The 21,813-nt window shown below is 40.1% G+C and overlaps 1 protein-coding gene across 2 annotated transcripts in view; it reads right to left on the bottom strand.

Moving 5' to 3' along the window:
- Positions 1 to 10,014: 10,014 nt before the first annotated feature.
- The window catches only part of arap2 (ArfGAP with RhoGAP domain, ankyrin repeat and PH domain 2), a 132,598-nt gene continuing 120,799 nt past the window's right edge, over positions 10,015 to 21,813 (bottom strand). For both annotated transcript variants that reach the window (XM_072687599.1, XM_072687600.1), the window contains exons 27-33: positions 21,679 to 21,807; positions 20,939 to 21,075; positions 18,585 to 18,667; positions 14,837 to 14,872; positions 14,592 to 14,655; positions 11,529 to 11,654; positions 10,015 to 11,342 (exon numbers count right to left, since the gene is read on the bottom strand). In XM_072687599.1, the coding sequence (XP_072543700.1) occupies positions 10,980 to 11,342; positions 11,529 to 11,654; positions 14,592 to 14,655; positions 14,837 to 14,872; positions 18,585 to 18,667; positions 20,939 to 21,075; positions 21,679 to 21,807 (938 nt within the window). In that variant the 3' untranslated portion in view covers positions 10,015 to 10,979. The remainder of the gene's footprint in view (positions 11,343 to 11,528; positions 11,655 to 14,591; positions 14,656 to 14,836; positions 14,873 to 18,584; positions 18,668 to 20,938; positions 21,076 to 21,678; positions 21,808 to 21,813) is intronic.

Here is a 21,813-nt window from a genome sequence, read left to right as displayed (position 1 = left end):
GGGCATCTCGGATGCAGTCAGTGTGACAAAGTGATCTTGGAGGCTCCACCAGTCCCATGAGTCACTGCTACTGGTGCACATGCCGTAATAACATTTTAACAAGCATTTTAACATTTTACAACAATTTCCTGCCCGGAGGCCCCATCAGGACCCTCAAGGACTTCACTGAAAGCCAGAACAATGGAAACAAAACAAATACTTATTATTTATTCGTTATTATTTTATACTTGGTTTAGTCTAGTGATTCAGACCAAAAGTTTTACAGAATTTTCCCATGGCCGTTCAGTCTTGCTTGGTGTCCAAACTTTTATATTGTATTTTTACTGGTGCTACAGTGCAGAAATTGCTAAAAAGTAATGAGAGCTTACCCCTCACTAGTTTAACATACAGTGCCTACAGAATGGGGCTCAGTGGTTAGACCACAGAATTACTGATCACAAGGTTGTGGGTTTGACACACAGGTCCACTGAGCTGCCACGGTTGGACAAGGCACTTAACCTTTCTGCTTTAGGGTGCCGTAGCATGGTTGGTCCTACGCTTTGCCACCGGCTTGCTAAGCTGGCATTTACAAAGAGATGGATTTCATTGTACTATTCAAGTATAAATGACAATAAAGGCACATTTTTATACTGCATTTAATCATCACACTCCATTATTAAATAGTCTAAAATTTAGGCAAATACATCTCTTATAGACTTACTCAAGTAGTTTCTGACACTGTGGGACTGTTTACACCTAGCATTAACATGCATTTTGTATCCAGATAGTATCTGAATCTACTTGGACCGGATTTCGTTTACCCTTACACTGCTCATTGGTGACCAGTTGAGATCTGATTTTATATTCCCATGTAAAAAGTACACCAACATGTACATCATTTACGTTTTACTTCCTGTAATCAATGGATTCTCATCAAAACAGTGATGTCTCATCGGGGAGACTGAACAGTTTAGAGGAACTGTGGTTGTTCTACAATGCCGTGGAATAAAAGATGGTTCTCTCAGTCCACTTTAAAGTCAAAGTCAGCTTTATTGTCAGAACTGTAATATGTACAGGACATATACAGGTAGAACCTGCGTTACTCTCAGATCTATGGTGCAACAAAATAAACTTCAAACGTACTACAGTACTAATTAGAGCTTGTATACTTTTAAATTGACGTGTGCAACCAGTTGATATGCAGAGTTCACAGCGCCTCCGAAAATGCAACACTACAAACTGTAATTCTGCAATCACCTACCCGTAAACATGAGCCGAGGTCACGCACACACAAACACACAGCGCAAGAGAGAAAAAGAGAGAGCAAGCTGGAGAGAGAGAAGCTAAGTATTAATCCAGGCGTATTTATCCGATGTGATCCGATCATTAACCAATCAGACCTCTTTAGACCTGGCTTACATGCGGACAAGTGAAATACCAAGTGTGATCCGATGTCAAGGCCAGGGCGTTATCTATAATCGAGTTTGAACAAGTACAGGTACTAGTACAACAAAACAATGGTCACAGGAACGTCACTATTTCATCCTTTGTCTGAATATTTACTGTTTGACGTGTGGTTCTCCTTTGTAGTGCCATTATAATAGCACACCTTTCTTTTCACATTCTTTGTTTCAGTCGCACTTCCACACTCACATTTGTACTCACTCTGTCTGGCTCGCTCAGACACACACACACACACACACACACACACACACACACACACACACACACACACACACACACACACACACACACACACACACACACACACTATTTTCGTGCTTTATTGTGAGCATTTCTCCATGTGTGATCAGAGATTATCTTGCATCAACCCTGTATTGTCTTTCAGCTGCTAATTAGCTAGTTGTTATGTGGCCAATCAGACATCTCACCATCCAACAAGGGTCGCTAAATTTACATCAGATAAAGGCATAATGGTGCGGGGGTGTTGGGGTGGTGGCGAGGGTGGGGAGGGGAGTTTTGCGGAGGTGTTGCAGCGATGTCTATTATGATACAAAATTTAAGTCTTGTGCCAAATGAACAAATGGTGCGATATCATCGAGCTTATTAATCCTGATATGATAAGCCCCATAATGATTCATAACTCCCCCAAATCCCATCTCACCCGTGAATAATTCAGAGAGAATACCGGCTCATCCATTTGCCACACACATATGTTGCCTGAATTCCTTCATGCCCAGTCTACATCTTGATTAGATGTATCCCACTGCATAACTTAACAATGGGTATTTAACCTCTGAACGCCAAAGGAAGGCGTTCGGAAGGCCCAGAGAGCCAATTTCAAGAAGTGAGAACAGTAAATTACCATATCAGGCTATAATCGCAGCAGACAAACAAACAGGCCGTGATGAATGCAATTTGCCGTAATTTGAGGCAAGACCGCAGTCCTCCATTCCACCAGCCCTGCATATCACTTCAAACATCGCCTCCAGAGCACTCCTGGTTTTTTCCAACCCACAATGGTAATTTCGGCTTGCCGGCTTTCGGCCAGCGGGTGCCGAAATAAAGTTGCATGCCCAATTTGAGTGGCCGATATCCAGGTGAAGCGGAGTGAGATTGAGCCTTGTTGTTTGTGCTGTGGGCCCTATTGTCTCAATTTGATTACATCAAGAGTGACAGACCAGTCTGGAAAAGATGGAGTAGTTTTGCAGGTGAAGACACACAAACACCTACACATACACCCAAGCACACACCGGGAATAATGTGGCCTGACCGAAAGTGTGATTAGGGAGAAGGCAAACTTCTGCATGTCATACACAAACACACACATACTTACATAAGCACACTGTACACTGTGGACAACGTCTAAAAATCCCAGCACCACTCTATATAACACTATCTTTTACTACCATGTTTGTATCATCAATGTGCCGAGAACGGTTCACCACCAAGAGCGTGTCAATGGCAGTCCCATCGTGGGCTTTTTGCATTAATGGACAGTGTAAAGAGGGGCTGATAAATTGTGCATAGCAACAGATGGGCTATACAGACAGTAATTAGAAGAATATGAAGTGCATCTGTACAGTAAGTGTGCCCAATAAAATAGCAAGTGACTGAAACTACATAGCAGATGTTTGTAATAACTTTACAACTGGAAACTCTGTAGATCACTGTTGGTACCAAATCTCCATTTCTGTCTTATGCATGTATAGCGTAGCAGTCACGAAATAACCTTACATCCCACAAATATCATCAAAAAACTTCAGTGAATGACAGAGTAAAAAGATTTTATTCCAAATCAATTTGGAGCATTTCTATTGGTCAACTCATCATAAAATTATAAAATTCCCATTCCCATTATGTCAAAAAGCCCACAGATTCAATTGAAATAGTATAAGGCACAAAACTGTAAGGTAATAATGGAGACATAAGGTTTCATCCCAACATCGACAATAGACTAGACTAGAATATGCACTATATGGACAAAAGTATTGGGACACCTTCTCATTTGCTGTTTCTTCTGAAATCAAAGGTAAAAAGAGTTTATCCTGATATTGTTGGAGAAAACCGTCTCTACTCTCCAGGGAAGGCTCTCAACTAGATTTTGGAGCACTGCTGTGAAGATCTGAATGCATTCAGGACAAGAGCATAAGTGAAGTCAAGATGTTGGATGATCAACAACCCACCTTATCCCCAAATTATCCCCATCTCCACAACTCATCCATATCAAACGTATTAGATGGAGCACTATCATTCCAAAGAACACAGTTCATGCTGGGGGGCTTTACACCCCTAGTGTCAGTAGGTTCATGTTGATCTACTCCAGAGTCCTCTTCTATTAGCAATCTACAAGGACTAGACAAGCTGTGTGTGTACATTTGCACATCTGTGTCAGCAATGGGTGTAACTTAAAGTAGCTAAATGAATTTATTATAAGGGTGTCCGCAAACATTTGAACATGTAGTGTAGAGAAAGAGAGAGAAATGTTTCGAAAGTTTTTAAGTTACTTGTCAAAAAAGGACGTTTCAGGCCAAAGTCCCTTCATCAGCTTTACTAGGAAAGTGTGTCTGAAGCCGTTGGGGGTGAACCAATTGATATTCAAATTGTAAGATGTTTAAGGCAGAACACTCTTTCTAAAGGGTTCCAATGCACTAAGTATGTAGATGAGTTTCTTTTTTCTTACAACCCCTCATTTCTGCTACCATAATAACTGACAATGCTAACAGCAAGGTCATTAATATTATGTCTATTGTTGTTAAAACGTCTAAAGCCTCTGGAAATAGAAAAAAGCTTTTGATTCTGATGCTTCAAAGATACTCAACAAAATAATAATCATATTTGTGCTCTTTTAGTGTGGAGTTGCTTGTTTCTCTTGCAGGTGATGCTATAATCAGTTCACGCTGCAACACATGGAGTAGTGGCTGATCACGACTTACAGCTGCCCTTGAATGAAAATCCATGGCTAAATAATGAGAGTTTGTGACATGGAAGTAAACCCAGTAGCAAAAGCCTGGGCCTTTTGACAACTGATAAGTATTTTGCCACACGGTAAACCACAACGGCTATGTTGGAAGAATGTGTGTTGTCAATACTTGTATTTAGATTTCTGAGACAGTCTTTGCCACAATTGTGCATTAGTCACCCTGCAGAGCAACAAACCACCGCCAAAGGGTCGCTATGCAAACCAGGCCTCATAATCACGGCTTTGCCTGAGGCCTGATCCAGCAAACAGGGAGTTTTGAGGAAATAAAAGTCAGATAGGCAAACAAATATCCTTGTTATGTTGCATATGCTAACCCTTTAGCTAGCTAATCACATACCATGCAGAGAGAGCATGCACAGAATGAACTATATAGTTAATATAATTTATATTATATTAATATAAATTATAACTTAGTAATGTTGTTACAGTGGTAAAAACAAAGCCATAATATTCAGCTTCTGTATGAGCTGTTGCGGTGCTGTAAACCAGCCAGTTAGAGTAGAGTTCATCAAATTATTCACAAGCCTGCCATAGAATAAAAAAGGTGTTCTTTATTCAGAGGCCAAATCACATGGTTGTAAATAGGCCTGTTAAACCATATCTGTGCATTTTAGCCCCAAACTAAGCCACATGACGTTTAAATAGATATCATAGAACCATTTAAAATTCTAAATAATCTGTATGTGCCTCATTCCGAACAACTACTTGTAACAGCACCATGCCATAATCTTTGCTAAACCATTTACTGTTCTTCTAACTGGTAACCTGATGCTTAAGTCACAATTGTAAGATATTATGGAAGCAAACTTCGCATTAACCTGGAAAACTTGGAAAGTTTCAGGTGCAGTTCTCACCACATTGTTATTTGGTGGATGTTTAAGTCTACTACTTTCTTAATATTGGAGTGCTCGTTAGTCAGAGCATACTTTATCTCAGTATGGGTAATACAGCAAATGGCACCTTAAATGACATGTTTTTGGAAATCCAGCCATGAAAATATCTTCTTAATAACTCCGGTCTTCTTTTATTTTCCAGGGGAAGTCATCATTTTTATAACAAATGTGGGAGTAAGGTAGCAGGTGAGGCTATTATACTGACACCGTTATATTCAGCTGTGCTTACAGTGTGATGCATTAAACTAAGGACAAATGAAGAGTTTGTAGGTGTGCAATGGATGATGGTGAGCAAAGAGCCATTTAATACCTAATTTAACAGGTATAACCAGAGCCTTCCGGTATACTACTGAGTACAACATGGATAAAAAAGAATTAAACAGCTACACAACATACAGAAAACACACAAAAGTCCAGTTTTATTGGACATAGTGACACCTTATCTGTAACACGCACATTTATCCCTCAACCATGAAAGCATTAAAAAAAAGCTAGCCATTAAATATTCTAGCATAGTAAGACAAGCTTATGAAGGTTTCATTAAGCATTTGGTTTTTGTGTTCACCATCTTTAACACCCAAAGCTTGCCCATAAGCCCTTTTCCCATCTCTTTGATTAGAAAACAAACTAGCTTTATTTACAGTTAATTCAGTAGACTTATCCAATATGTGCAGAGTCAGCTGAAGGCCATCAATAAATGATGAGTTCAGAAGACGTGTCATTTACTCAGTGGCTTGGGTGCCGGAGCCTTGTCTTTTTCCGCAATCCAAAATAAGGGTGAACTGGCCTGTGCTTGATCCAACAGAAGACTTGCAGTAATAACAGCTTACAGAGACACACTGCATCTTTTATGAGCAAATGTTTGAATCATATTGGCTTCATCTTTTTTTCCAAATTGAGTTTTCTGAGGTGGTGTTTTTTTAAAAACCCAGATCAGTCTTGGCTTATGTGAGGCAGGCCCATGTAACTTCAGTGTGTACATAGCAGATGTCTAACGTGAAAATGTATGGAAAGGCTGACGCACATCTACACATTCTGGAATATTTATAAATACCATCATCTTCAGCGAATTGATCAGATATTAGAAAGTTATCATTGCAAAACATGCAAAAAAAAAAAACTTGGAGTTTCAAACACAGGTAACTGTGAAGGCCACATAGTTTTCTTGGTCTCCAAGATATTGCCTTGACTTCCACAGTGCCCCTTAAATGCTATCTCTTAATGATTCTAGAACAGCTGGAAGCACTTTCATATCTTTTATAGCCTTGCTCTGATTTGTAGCCATCAGTTATCTTCATATATAGCTCCTCAGCCAGCTGTTGCGTCAGAGAATTTACGCCATTGAAGTGTCTAGATGCCTATGACCTTTCTTGACCTGCCTAACCAGTACTGAGTCAATTAAGACCTAGTTTTAAGATTCACTCATTCGACGCTTACAATAGTTTGAGTCATCCAATGCATTTAAATTAGGGATGTTCCATTTTTTTGTCCCCCAGATCCGATCCAAGTACCCTAATGCTTACTGTCGGCCGACACCAATCGGATCCTGTCCGACCCGATAAATAATGTAGCACCACAACTTGGGTAAGATGTGCTGTTAACATAACTAAACATGAGCAGAATCACTGTCATTTTAGTGAACAGTTTCTGTAATGATGCGTGATAAACTCATGTATTTTTGTTTGGTGGCAACGTTTAAACAACTGCCGTTATACTTTAACTTTATAGTGTTTAAAATCTTACAACCCAGTCTGACTGCCCAGTTCCTTTAAAACACTGCAGTCACTGCCGTGCACATAGTTGTACACACTATGAATTGATAGCTGTTGCTGTTTGTCGATTACTGATGTGTAATAACTGTTTTATAGTGTGGTGATTTATTGGACCAGGGTCACACTGAGATTAAAAATCTCTTTTACAAGTAAACCCTAGCCAAGACTGAATGAGCTGTGATTAGCTTTTTTTGAGTGTGTGTGCATAAAACAGCAAAAACATCAGAAAAAAGACCAACGTTTTACGGAACAATGATTTAAATCATCCTTTTCTGACATATTAACAACAAACGCTGTTAACTGCAGTTCTGTGTAACTTACTGTTTGTTGTTGCTGCAGCACGTTTACACCAAGGCTCTGAGCTAAGCTAAGCTCAAGTTAGCTGAAGCCTTACCGGAACCTTCTGGTTCCCATTGTTGGCCTGCCGCTCTTTTTTTTGAAAAGTACCGTTAACACTGTTCATCTGTTCAGACCTTTTTTGTCGGTGAACAAAACAAAGAGCTTTATTTGAACTAATAAGCGCAGAGACATTACCAATTAGGAGCCAAAACAAAGCTTCTAATTCTAAATAGTGCAGTAGATATCGTGTACATTTCAACTGCAGAACGTAACTGCTGAATCATTAAAGGTGGAACGGAAGAAGTTTGTGTGAGAGAGCCATTTAAGATGTGGCATTACCAGCCAGCAGCCTGGTAACATCTCTGCATTTATTTATTTTTTTTCCCACTAAAAATAATGTCATAAATGCTCAGGACAATTGTCAAATTCCTCACTGTGGCAGGTGGCAACTGAGAATTAGCCTCTTAATGGTGCCTAGAGGATGCCAGAGGGCGCTTAGCTACAAGTAAATCAGGCTTTAAATGCAACACCCAATCCATTAAAAAAACACCTGGATCAGATCAGGAGGTCCCGAATTTCAATGCATAGCGAAATGTCAAATTGCACTGGATGATTTTTTTTCCGTGTGATTCAGAATAATTTGAAACATTCACTAAACATACACACAACTGTAAGTGCACAGGATGGACTCAAGGAAGCGGGCTTGAAGCAGGATCATCCTGGAAGGCTTTTGCTTTTGAGCAATAGTTCGGACCACGTCAGTTCTGCTTTTTGGTTGGCTATGTAAGCATATCTCTGTACAGTTGTACGCAGCAAAGGAATAAGCACATTCATTATGCTAATGAATATTATCATTAGCAGCTCTAATAGATTCTTACCTTTCTCACAGTCTATGCATTTGAACCATCACCTTCAGATCAACGCATGTTCCCTGTACAGGTACAAAAGCCAGGTGTCTGGCTGAGCTGCTGACAGAAGTTTCTTTAGAGTACCAAAGTCAGTGTGGGGTGTGTAACCCCCTTAATTATACCAGCTCTCTCACTTGCTTAACTCCTGCCATATGGTAACCTTCAAAGGAGGAAAATAGCTGCAGCATATGCAAAACTGCATGCTGCAAAGGAGTAGAGTGCTAAGAGGCGCCAACCACACACACACACCGCTCACATGTTCAAAAACACAGAGTCTCTTCCTCACATTCCCATTTCTCACATGTTCATGTATACATCTCTTTCCTTACGCACCCTCCGCTCACATGTGCATATACGCGGTCTCGCTTCCACACATGCACACACAGCTGAGTGACACAAAAGTGACACGTTTCTCTGGGCTTTGAAAATCGTGCTTGAGGTTGTGGCTGTGCTTGAGGTGTCAAAGTCTCTTGGTTGTCATTTATAACGATGCTAATTAATTTTAACAAAAGAAACTAACGAGGAAACGGCACAGGTGTGTCACACAAACCTGTCTGACTAATTAGGGCTTGTGAACCAAGGCTAAGAATAACACCTCCATACAAGCCTGCTATCTGCAATCTGCTAGATATTCTTAGAAATAGAAAAAAATATGAAGACTGAATCAAGCGAAACATGTCTAAAGGCGGTCAATCATGTAAGCAGGCTTTAGAGCTGGTATACATTTAAATATTAAAAATTATTAAAGAAGCAGTAAGGGATGATTAGGACTAAAGAACACTAAGCAAATATGTAAACATACTCAATTTGCACTTCTTATATGACCTACGCTAACATAGGACAAAACGTCAAACTGATTTATAGGCTATGAATGAGCAGTTTAATTATACCCCACAACTTGCAAAAGCTCCTTTCAGGAGACATTCCACATATGTTAGCATAGGGGTCGAAGAGCAATTACAGATCATATATATTTATTATTTTTAATTAATTAATTTATTTTTTTCATGTTGGGAGTACTGTACTGCACGGTACATAAAAAAAGTAATCATGTATGTAATTAAGGCTTTGAGTACTTGGCCTGGCCCCTCAAAATGACAATGTAATAATATATACACAATATATGAAGGACTCCGTGTGCTTTTATTTTTATATGTAAGTATTAAAATAGCTATTGATCAGTAGCAGTTCCCATTGGTACTCCTAGTAGTGGGTGATATGAGTAAAGATTCATACCACAGTATATCAGAGTAAAATTGACTTGAAAACTGAGTAAAGAATTGCTTTTTTTTTTCTCTTAAATAGAAACATTAGAAAACAGCACGTCTGTCTTTATAGGGTACCTGAAGCTTGTTTTCTACATGTACATAATAAACATACTTAACGAAGTGTATTTTCAATATATTTTAATGTTCAAAGTGCAGCTTTACTTAAAAAAAAAACTCTACATTTTGTTGCATTCCTGTATTTAAGAAACACAGACTGCAGACAGAGTTTTCGTATTTCAGTATACTAAATGAACCAGTATACCTTCCAGTACTAAAACAAACAAATGAACATCACTGATTGTGCCTTTTAGTGAGTGAAATGCTACCGTTTTACATGATGAGGGAAAAAATAGGATCAGTATAAGCATAACTGTTGATATCACAGTCATGAAAGAAAAAAAACAACAAAGCAACTTTTAGCTTCATTTATTTCACAATACATTATAGGTTTTGACAACAGCCTTAAGTGCATGATTAGAATATTTTAAAAGAATACAAAACGCGGACAGCATCTAAGTGACTCATCATCTACATAAAATGCTGGTGATAAATATTTAAAGTAAACTGGGCACCAAAAGCCGATGTGTACCCTCTCAGAAGTATATTTATTATTAAATGGCCTTGGGTGACTTGGAATTCTGCTTATTGTAACCGTACAATAGGACATACTTCTCTTGGTGAAAGAGGGTAGTTTTAAATGTTAATACTGTAAGAACAGGAGGAAAGGATGTTTTAGCACATTTATGAAAAAGACTGCTTAGTTTCTATACACTCTATACATTCTAAATATAAAACAAACTCTGAACCGGTCAGTGGTTTACGATTATCAAAGTAGTGTCTGAATTGACCTCAACTAGACTCCAATTTAAGCAGGGAAATTAAGCCCGGAACATCTACCACAGGATTATGTAAATAGTTGCCTCACATTTTCATAGAGCAAGTCTAAAAGCAATGAACTTTCTGTTGGTAATACTGTCTTTGTTTGTAGTAACACATGATTCTCAAACCCAAGAACATTTTATAATGTAATCTGGTAATCTATTTTGAGGCATACACATCCACATACTCCTTACATTCTGACATTCAATCTATGAATCAATGCAAAAGCCTTTTGGATTAAACACACAGTCACTGTCCCCTGCCATCACAACAGCCAGCAGTGCACCTCTGGACTAGCTAAATGGGTGCTGTGACGTATTTTTGAGGTTAGTTGAAGTCCTTGCGAGAAATGCTTTGGTTTTAGCCATCTAAAACATGTAGGAAATAAATATTTAACTATTTAAAGCTTTATTTGGTCTGCCTGAGTCATTCTGCCCTTTTGACATCCACTTTACCTTGTGGAAGTAAAGCTTAGAAGAATTTCCTTTTCCGTTCTCTCAGCTCTCTCCTTTGGGAGTGCGTCCCGTTTGGTTGAGAACAGAGCTGAGCTCGTTGAGGAGGTTTTGTGGCATCTGTCCTGCAGCATACGCAAACAAAGATTTCTTTTGCTGAGGTTTGGTGTGATTACCTGAGTCTGGACGTGAGGGCACAAGCTGAATTTGAGGTGGTCCATCACCGGTTGTTTTGTCTCTCGGGAGGGGGTAGTTTCCTCCACTAGTGGCTACTTTGTGTCCTAATTTAAAATCTCCTTTTTGGTCTTTATGCTTTAAACGGCTCTCCAGCACAGCAGTCTCATTCTTATCAACCTCCGCTGAATTCTCAGTCTTGAAAGTGGCATTCATGGACACCATCCTAATGTCCTGTGGATGAAAATGAAGAGAATGAGCATTCCTGATCAACCCAGCCTTTAGTTACTCTGACTTACATTGTTACATGTTTTGTAGTTATCGGTGGAAACAATACTTGATAAGTGCCCATTATGTGAGCACTGCAACAGTTTCTCAAACTAAAGCATATAAGAAGTTCTATAGTGCTTTAATGTTGACCTCCTTGCTTTGTCTTCTTGTTGCATTCTCTGATCCTCTGTAAGCAGAACCATGCTCTGTACTGCTGGGTTGAACTAAAAGCTTCTTGCTCTTCTTTTTGTATGTGGGCCATAAGTCTCCTCCATGCTATATGAATAAATAAAGGCAAGGTTATGCGGTGGTAGAATAAAAGACCACAGACATTAATAACAGAAAAGGAATATACAAAAGGTCAAATGAAATACGAAATTAGCCCTGTGGTTTTAATGTGTTTAATGTAATGGCTGCTCTGGAGAGCTGTATGCAATCTTCAAAAAACTATTCAACATACCAGACCTTCTGACATGTACATGGTAATATTACTAACACTTTTCTTCTAGCACTGCTAATCATAACAAATATCCAAGGGTCATAATCCATGCATAACAGAACTGACAGAGTTTCCATGAATTACCAGGTTTCACATTAAACAGGAAATGACAGAGGGGTGACTAGCAATGAGTAGATAATAATAAGGTCATATTCTTAAATGGACAAGTTTGGGCATTCCTGGAAGTGGAAAAAAGTAGGTCTCATTCTCAGTTTCAGTTTCTTGACAGACTGTCACATTTGCTTCCAAATATGTGATATGTACTGGAATCTATTCCACCATCCGTAATGTTTCCGGGGTCACTGGCTGCCACATAACATTATGCCATAACACCTAGAGATAAAAGGATTGATGGGCTATGTATCGATATTGGACTCCTATTCATCCTGAATATTCTGATCCTGGGAGCTGGTTAGATCATATAATCCATATTTTGTTGCAGCTCTGAATAAGGTCATGGGAAACTGCAATTTCTTATTCAACTGCTGGATGACAATATTAACCTCATTCACAGCTGCAGAAGCAAGGTAAAGATATTTCACACTACTAACCAGAAACCCTTCTCTGGAGCCCATCACTCAGCCCAGTACAGTGAGTATCAGGACAGCTAGCAAACACTGCTAATAACACTGAGCTTTACAATACACAGCTCTTTAAGGGAATTCACAGACTCTCTCACCTTGTGCTCTAGGCATTTTAAATGAGGCTGATTACAAAATACATAAAAATAAAAATACATCTTATCTTAAGATAAGGCACACAACATTACAGAAGCCCTGCACGATGATGCATTGCCAGGCTTGCCTGGAAAGGTTAATGTGGCATCCAGCCCCACCCTCGATCGGTGTCATCGACCAATGGATTGCGCTGAAAGACTATTGGCATTGGCCTTAAAAACTCTGATCAGTCCATCTCCAACACCACCATAATGCCACACAACACAGCATACATAACCCATCATAGATTTAACGAGATCTTTTGATCAAAATGCAATTTCAGATTCTAATGACTGTTGAGTATTAGTACAGGGTCAGATCATTTATTTTAACATGGTAATTTATTTTTTAGGAATTTGGAATTAAAACGGAGTCAAAATTGCTATTTTATCATCTCTACATTTCTGTTATTTCTAATTTATTCCAAATATAAAGTAACTGTGCACTGACATCTGAGGATGCCCCCCTGCCCCTTTTTTAAATAGCTGTAGAGGTTGCGCCCTAACCTTTGCACACAATGCATGACCTCAGTTTTATCTACTCACTGCTACTTACCATTCTTTTATTATCCATGTCCTATAAAGACCAAACTTCAGCATATGACACTGTCAAACCACGTAGGTGAGACACTTGTTTTTCCTCTTCATAGCACACTGCTTAAATATAAAGCCTTTAATGAATTTCTAGAGGAGAGAAAACACTAAACCGCTTAGTGTCAAACCGCAAGTCTAAAAGCTCAAGCAAAGTGTTCCCCATCATAAAACTTAGAGGAAATGCCAAAACAAGCGCATTTTCACAAACTCTGCACTTATACCCACACTGGAACTCCCATCTTAGTTCTGTCAAAAAAAAACAACTTTAAGACCTTAATGATGTAGGAACAAATGTGCTAGAACACTTCGCACCAGTACCTGGACGACCAGAACGCCCTCTTTTCGCTTGCTAAGACAGCTTGTACTTTCCCTGCGACTCAGTGGCCTCTGATCCTGTTCCTGGCATATACATCCTCGTTTTAGCAACGGAAAGGGCTCATCCACCTGTACCTTTACCTCTGCATTGTTCCCCAGCAGTTTCTATGGTAACCACGCCTCAGACAGTGGTGGTTAAAAAGATAGGAGAAGAATGCGAAAGTGCCTCAGTCTGAGGGTATCAATTAGTCTACTTGCTGGGCTGTCTCCAGTACTCACGGGCTACACAAGAAAGATTCACTGCAACAAGCTTACAAAAGTGCCTAAAAATCTTCAAACACATTTGTCTTTCTCTCTGTGTCTGTCTGACTCGTTTTCTCCCTCTCTCGCTCAGCATTTGCAGAAGCCTGGCCTCCACTTAAGAGATGTGCTATAAACCTATTCGGAGCTCTTTATTTTTTTAAAGCTGTATCGCTAGATCGGAACAAAACCACAAAAAGAAGGACAAAAGCTCACAATAAAGTAAGAGACCTGAGGGAGGCAGATAAGGCAGAAGCACTTGGGCAGAAAAAGGGGGTGGGGAGGGTGGGGGAGGGATCCAGACAACGTCTAAATCATCGCTAGCCTCCCCGCCAATGTGTGCCCTCCGTTTCTATTATTAATGCACGGTGAGCTGACTCAGGCCTATGGTCTGTAGCTGCACTCAGCTGCTGAGAGAAGAGGGTGATGGAGCCAGTGTGATTGTGGCAGTCTACATGACCTTATTTCTGCTAAAAGACTTTTCCGGATAATGTGATTTATGCTGGCAGAGAATGACCTCAAAAACTTTCCCCTTATTCACATAACTAAACCCCCCCACCCCCCCTTTCACTTTGCTAGGATAGGAAAATGCTTAGCTGAAACACGAGCAGCTTCTCGTTCATTCCAGCCCGCATGGAGCTAAAGAGAGTAAACACATTTTTCACAGAAGGAACTATGTAATTAGGTAATCTAAGAACAAAACATCCGCGTGTTCTGCGTAATCGGCACAGAAACGCAGTTAGCGCGTTTTAATTGCGCAGTCACACAGTAACAGCGTAAGTGAGCTCACCTTGCTTCTGATAATGGAAATAACCCAGTCCAGCTGAGAATCTTTTCCTTCGCAGCAGAAATACCTTATTAGGGAAATACAAGGTCAACTTCATTGCTGTACCACTTGCCACTTATCAAAATAGCAAACGCCTCCTATGAACGAGGCCTTAAAATGTTTTAAGTCTGGAATCAAAAAGAAATAGAATATAAATGTTGTTTCATTGTGAGGGTCTGTGCAATTAGACCAAAATAAATACATCTTACCATTGCTGTTTTTGAGTGTATACAGTAAAGCCCCAACTGAGAGAGAGAGAGAGAGAGAGAGAGAGAGAGAGAGAGAGAGAGAGAGAGAGAGAGATGGGAAAAACGCACACAAACCTTTAGCCTCCCAGCATTTCACCAAGGACCCCATATCGATTTAAGTCTATTCTCAACTCTTTTCAACAGTCGCAGAACGTGACCCCCAGAGGATTGCTAAAGCGCTAAGCAACCGTAAAATTCAGCTTAGCTTCCTCCACAGCGGCCTAAATAAGACCTAAATGCAGTTTAAAGAGCTGGTGGGTGGAATAAAAGCTCAGGCTAAAGGAAGGCCCTGCTGCTCCTTGCTCTCTGGCAATAGTTCAGCACATGATACTAATGGATTCAAACTGTACACGAATCCTGCAATGCGCTCAGGATAAAAGCACTCCGCATTCTCAAAACCCAGGATAAGCAGGGGCAAGGAAGGGGTTTGGACGTACTGAACCATGATTCACTATGCAAAGTCACAGTGTAACCATCAGACCATGGGCTGTTTAAGGAGTTAAAGCAGCCATTTCATGAAAAACCTGGCTCTTTGCTTGAAAGTCTTGATGTGGCATGTAAACAAATGTTTCAACATTCTTGTTTTTGCTCGTTTATATATATATCCACACATTCAGCTTATAGTTTTTAAATATTGTTTTAGTCTGATGAATCACAACACAAGGCTTCCAAAGGACAGAGTTTGGAAATTGGTAGTATAAATTCAAAAGATGTGTGCTTTTGGTACCAATTCCCACATAAATGTCATTAGTGGAGCTCTGAAGAAGAAAGTATAGTACAAAAAGGACAGACACTATAGCCCAATTTGGCCTCAGAGCACTTGGTTTCTAGGTATATGCTTCCTGCTTTACAAAGCAGATAAAGATCTATAGAATCCCACAAGGAAGATACAACTCATTTTGAGGAGATTTCCTTCATTGTGAGATTCAAAACCTACACTGTGTCTACTGATTCAGTTGGACTCGTCAGAACACAAACAGGAAAACTAATATAAATGGCTGAAGGCCAACCTGGGTGCTCTTCAGTCTCCTCCTATTCAGCACCTTTGTGTCAGTTTCTTTCACTGAGATGACAGACTGTTACAGACAAGGCTTCTTTAATACAGCATTCTCACAAGCTTTTCAGCCTTATCACACTATACAACCTTCATTTTTGCACTACTGGAAAACAGCAAAAAATACACCCAGTCATTTGACGTTCAGCCCTATCTCTCTCCCTATTCTCTCACGTCTCAATGCCTGGGATCGATTTTTCTTTAATCTCTCCATCTCCGTTCACTCCCGTCTGTCTCCCACCCGCCCCTGTCCCATTTGAATGTGAATCGCGCATTATAATTCCAGACACATAGTTATGTTATCGGGTTTGTTACACTCGCATTCAGAGAAATTGATTCAAATGATAACTGGTAAAATGTTCTGATCTGCTTGGAAAATGATTAAAGTAAAACAAATCTACTGCGCCCGTGTTCCCTGGAGGAGCGGACAAAATGGATAATTTGTATTTGTTAAAACCCAATTACGTTTAATCAATTCTGTTATTGTGATATAAATGTGGTTTTGGGGAAGCCTTTAAAGCATCTTTCTGAGATAGGGACTAGAACTAAGCTGAGTGGACCATGCATCTTTGGCAACAAGAGCCTGGGACAGAACCAGGCACAGAGTGATATTAACGAGGACAGAGGATAACACTGAAATAATTGAGAATCGATCTTAATAACACTCCTGGAAATATTAATATGTCTCTCGGAGTGGCAAAAACCAAATTTGACTAATGTATTTTATTCTTGCACTTTTCAGATCCATGTGTACTGCATTTAAAATAGACATTTAAGTAGAAAATAATTCTTGGACTGCTGTGTAGTATGGCTCTGTGGAACGTTCTGCAATGTTCTGTATAAGAGCAAGTCTATTTCTACAATCTTATTTTAATCATCAGAGGTAGAAAATAAATAATATAGAAAATAAAGAGTCTTAGTAAGGTGTTGGGCCTCCATGAGCCACCAGAAGTTTCTGGAACTGTACTAAAGTGATGGAAGATGATTCCCTCTGAAGTATGGATTTCTGGATGTTTGGATCGGCCCTGATTCCGAGTCACTGGATTGGATTGGGGCGGATCCTGACATTTTTAAATGGATGGGTATCAGTGTTTTAGGTTCTGAGGACTTCCGATTCTTAAGTTTGCTCTAGCAGAGTGCCATCTGGCGTCCTCTAGGTGGCATTAGACATGATTCTCAGCTGCTGCACATGAACCTTTTCAGAAATCACCCTTAACAGAGCTCATTTGTGACCTGTATGTTCTATGAACAAAACAAAAGAGCTTTATTTGCTGGGTAAGAGCTTTTAATTATGTGCAGTGACTTTACCAGCCGTACAAAAGTGTGTCTGAATTGATAGCTGTTGACGATCACTGATGTGTATGTGTCATGATGGGTCATTTAACCTTATTAATGTCTGTCTATTTTCTGCTGTTTTTGTCCGCGCTGACAAAACCACCCAGTTTGGTTGTAGTTGTGCAACCACAAGGATATTTTATTGCATTATATTAACTTGGGAAGATAACATAACTTCCATCCCGTCTTTACTTTTAATCCACTATCGTGGAAATGTTTCGTTCTACCAACATCAGAACCACACTCCTCTCTTTGGTTCTAAACCAGCTCTGAACAGTGCATTTCTAACCAAGGAGGGGGAGGCTAATGCTAATCCACACATGCTAAGTGATCTGACTGCAGTGTTGTCAAGGAACCTGAAGCTGAATGATCTGGTAGGTCAGTCAGTCTGGATGGTAATATATTAAAACACTTATTTAAAAAGTTGTGTCAAAAACAAAGTAAATCACTGTAGAATTCAGATTCTAGATTATGGAAACTGTTACTAAAAATATTGACTTTACTGTTGTTTTCTAACGTGTATTAGCACATCTTACGTTGTGTATTATTCATAGAAACAAAGATCTGAAATTGATCGGGGGTAAAAAACCTTGATCAGGACATCCCTAATCTAAAGGCATTCCCTCAACTGGTGTTTTGATGATGATAATGGTTGTGGAGAGCGCTATCCAAGCTGTCAGTCCAAAATCTCCCACAGGTGTTGAGCTGAGTTGGGCTCAGGATTGAGAGGTCATTGTAATATGACTTCCTTCGATTTCATCCTCATCAAACCATTCAGTGACCCCTTTGTTTCCTGTGAATGTGGTTCCTGTGGTTTCTACACCACTCAACTGTCAAATTTGTGTTTGACTTTGCACTGATGGGTTATGCACTGACGCTTTACTACGCAGTTGAGGACGAACTGTTCCTGCACAGACATTCTCAGTCTGAGGAACAGTTCCTCCTGAGGAACGTGTGCTTTCGACTCGTTTCTACTGAGCTAATTCTATTTCCCTAACATCTTGTGCTGTCATTGTGTCCTGAATCTCTGCCATCTGTGCCCCAGTAATGAACCCCACTTCAAAATGTGAACTTTGATCTTTTCTACTTGCCGAATCTTGATATAAACATGAGGTCGACTGGTCTTCCCTGGCATTTTCAGACAAGCTGCAGGGCATGGCAAGATGTTAACTGCTTAACTGTATCAGCATCTGCACTCGTTAAGTTTCTCCACTCATTTATTCAGGTTTTTCCTTTTAATTTCTCGCCTGTCTGACTGGATTACTATATTCATAATGGAAAAAAATGAATAAGCACAAATGAATAAATGAGAATTCTTACTTGCTTGTCGGTTTCAGCTTTTTTCTCAGGCCTAGGTAGCATTTCACAGACTCCACAGGAACCTCTCTTTCTGGCTTTGCACTCTGGGGAAGGGATTGCATGTGACAATATCAGGACACTAATTTGACCCAGAAAAGTCGCAAAACATGATTCATAACATCTACACTCACGCCCCGCATGAACTCCTCGAATAAGTTATGTACCTTTACACAATTCTCTGTAATTCAATATGGCTGTAGCCCCCTCGGTTGATTATATCTGGTAGGTAATAACGTCGTCTTTGCTTGAGGAGATGACAGTGAAAATGGCTCCATCATATTGCGCCACATTCTCCACAAACTATCACTGTAAGTGCTGGAATTGAGTCAGACTTGCAGTCGGAGCGAAAGCGGCTCAGCTGAACTATCCATGATATTCTTTTATTTCCTCTTGTTCATTTCTTTGAGAAGAGGAAAATAACGCCAGCATCCTGTGTACAGCAGTTCCAAGCCCAAGGGCCTTGTTTAAACTAGCATATGCCAACAAGACTGTAATGTTGCCTTGAAGGGATGCATTTCACACATAATGAACAACACGGCGCAGCCGGAGAGGAGCAGGATGATAAAATAAGATTCTCTCTCGCGCACACACAAACCTTATGCCCACTCACTTGCCCGTGAAAAGGAAACTTGAAAAACAAAGGCATCAGAATATCAATTAAATTTCTGCTTCACAGCTGATTTCCACCTTCTTCGCTCAATAATTAGGAAAACATTCGGAAGCATTCACATATTACACTAATTAAGCAAAGAACAGTCTACGTTTAAAGTGCCCTAACCCCCCCTTCACACATACACATGCGTGCACGCTTCCTTCCCTCAAATATCAATTATTAACATGCAGAACCGTCTTTGCGCGGCTGTGTGTCAGCTCGAGCTGTGTGTGCGCGTGCCCCGGAGGGAGAAATACGGTTATACACGTGCTGCAAAGGCAGCGAGAACAACACAGTGCAAATTACAAAAGCGGAACTGTTTTAATCACCATTTTAATTCCAGGGGAAAGAAAGCTTTACACATCTTTACTTCACAAAATGCAGAAACAGGTGCATTATCTCCCCCTCCACAATGCACCGCAAATGGGCCATCCAGTTGGCCCAGAGCTGCTAATTTCATCCTACCTACATTTTTTTTAATCATTAGCACATCTGAAAGGAAATTGAACACCGGTGGCATGAACGGCCATGAAAATCAGCAAGAATCAACGGTGGCAACTCTGCAAGTGAACAGAGATACTGGTAGAGCTCCCGATGGCAATCAAACAGAGCAGACACTGAGCTAGTGCTGTTATTCTGCCACAGGCAGGATAACTCAGATATTCTACCAAACCATGCTGATTGGTTATGAGGTAGGGCTGGGTTTGGGGTGATAATTAAAGAGACAAAGAAGTGGATAGGAACGGAGGATAAGAAGTGGGAGGGAGAAAAGAAAGAAAGGAAACAAAGAATGCTGGCACACTTCGGTTGGGCTCTGAGGCAATCATAAACGGAAACAGAAGTTGAGTAAAGCCCAAATCTGACCTGTAGCCACGAGTTTGAGACCCAACCTAATAAAGCCTGACTGGCACCAACCAATATGAAACCTGAACTTGACCAGACTCCACTACTCTGAATGCAGTTATAAACGATTAAGCCAGACAGAGAGTATGCAAGAGAGAGATAGATAGAGGGGGAGATGCAGTGTGTGGGAGAGACAAAGAGAAAGCGCATGAGAGAGCAAAATAGGGCAAGAGAGCACATTACCGAACCCAACTCAAACTTGTTGTTCATAAAAATGGGCCAAAACAAGAAATGAAGGGAGGAAGGGAGCAAGCAAAAAAGGATGCAAGGAAGGAAAAACGCTAGGAAGGAAGAGGGGAAGAAAGCTAAGAAGGAAGGAAGCAGTGATTAAAGCTAGAAATGAAGGAAAGAAAGAAAGGAATGATGGAAGGAATGGAGGAAGAAGGCTAGGAAAGGAATGTAAGGAAGGACAAATGCAAAAAAGGGAGGAAGAAGGGATAAAAGCTAGGAAGGGAGGAAGAAGGGATAAAAGAAAAAGGAATGAAGGAAGGAAGGGAGGAAGAAAGCTGGGAAGGGAGGAAGCAGTGATGAAAGCTAGGAATGAAGGAAGGAAGAAAGGAAGGAAGGGACAGAAGGAAGGACAAATGCAAGGAAGGGAGGAAGAAGGGATAAAAGCTAGGAAGGGAGGAAGGAATGAAAGGATGGAAGGAAGAAAGGAAAAAAACAAGGGAGAAAGGAAGAATAGAAGCACAGAATGACAGAAGCTAAGAAGGAGGGAAAAGAGATATACAATAAAACAAAAAAAGCAAAATATCCATACCTTTGCATCTTTGTACAGCAGCAGTTTCTTGTCGCGCAGTATGAGATATCTGTCCTGAAACTTGTGACCTGAAAGCAGTTTAGTGGAGCCATCTTTAAACTTCAGGTGTTCTCCTTTAGTGATATCCATTAGGTCTTCTAAAACATTCAAAAAACACACACAGACACACACAGAAACCACACATTCAAACAAGATTAGGCACACATGATCATGTGTAATTATTAGAAAAGAGATTTTAGCTAAGACACATTCCCAAACTAGAGTCATGGAATTAGTTTATATATTAAAAAGATCTAATAAGGGCACAGTCCACATGTCTAAATAGCTCTGGGAGTGACAGTTACTGCAGTAATCATCCAGAAAGATGATTAATAGATATTAATATCAGTTAGTGAGGTGTGAAAGCGAGGCCATTACTCTATTACTGGGTAAAAGGTTGCATATGAGATGCTGGTTCAGTAATAGACTATTAAAGGCTAAGGTGCTCGCCTGTCTGCTATTACTAATGTTTGGAATGGCTGAAGGAGCAGCAAAAAGCAACAGCTAAATGAGTCCTGCCTTAATGCGGAACAGAATTCAATTCACTAGCAAGAGAGGAAAGTGGATCAAAAAGTTCTCTTACAGAAAAGGATATTGAAATGTTGGAAGCATGCCTATGTGTATTGAAGACAAACCTGTGGCTACCTGTGAAGAAACATCTGCATGTAATAAAAACTTTTTTCTAGATCAGCGAATTATACCTGGAGTGGAATGGGACATCTTGTACCCTGGAAATTTTCTGATGAGCATGAAAGCTGAGCTGGGATCCTCCAGCGTATGCCACTCTAAAACCTGCTCCAGAACTTTCTCTTTGTAGTGTAATGGACGTTCTGAAA

This window comes from Salminus brasiliensis, chromosome 9, assembly GCF_030463535.1.
Source record: "Salminus brasiliensis chromosome 9, fSalBra1.hap2, whole genome shotgun sequence".
Classification (NCBI taxonomy): domain Eukaryota; kingdom Metazoa; phylum Chordata; class Actinopteri; order Characiformes; family Bryconidae; genus Salminus; species Salminus brasiliensis.
This window is presented reverse-complemented; position numbering and strand designations above follow the sequence as displayed.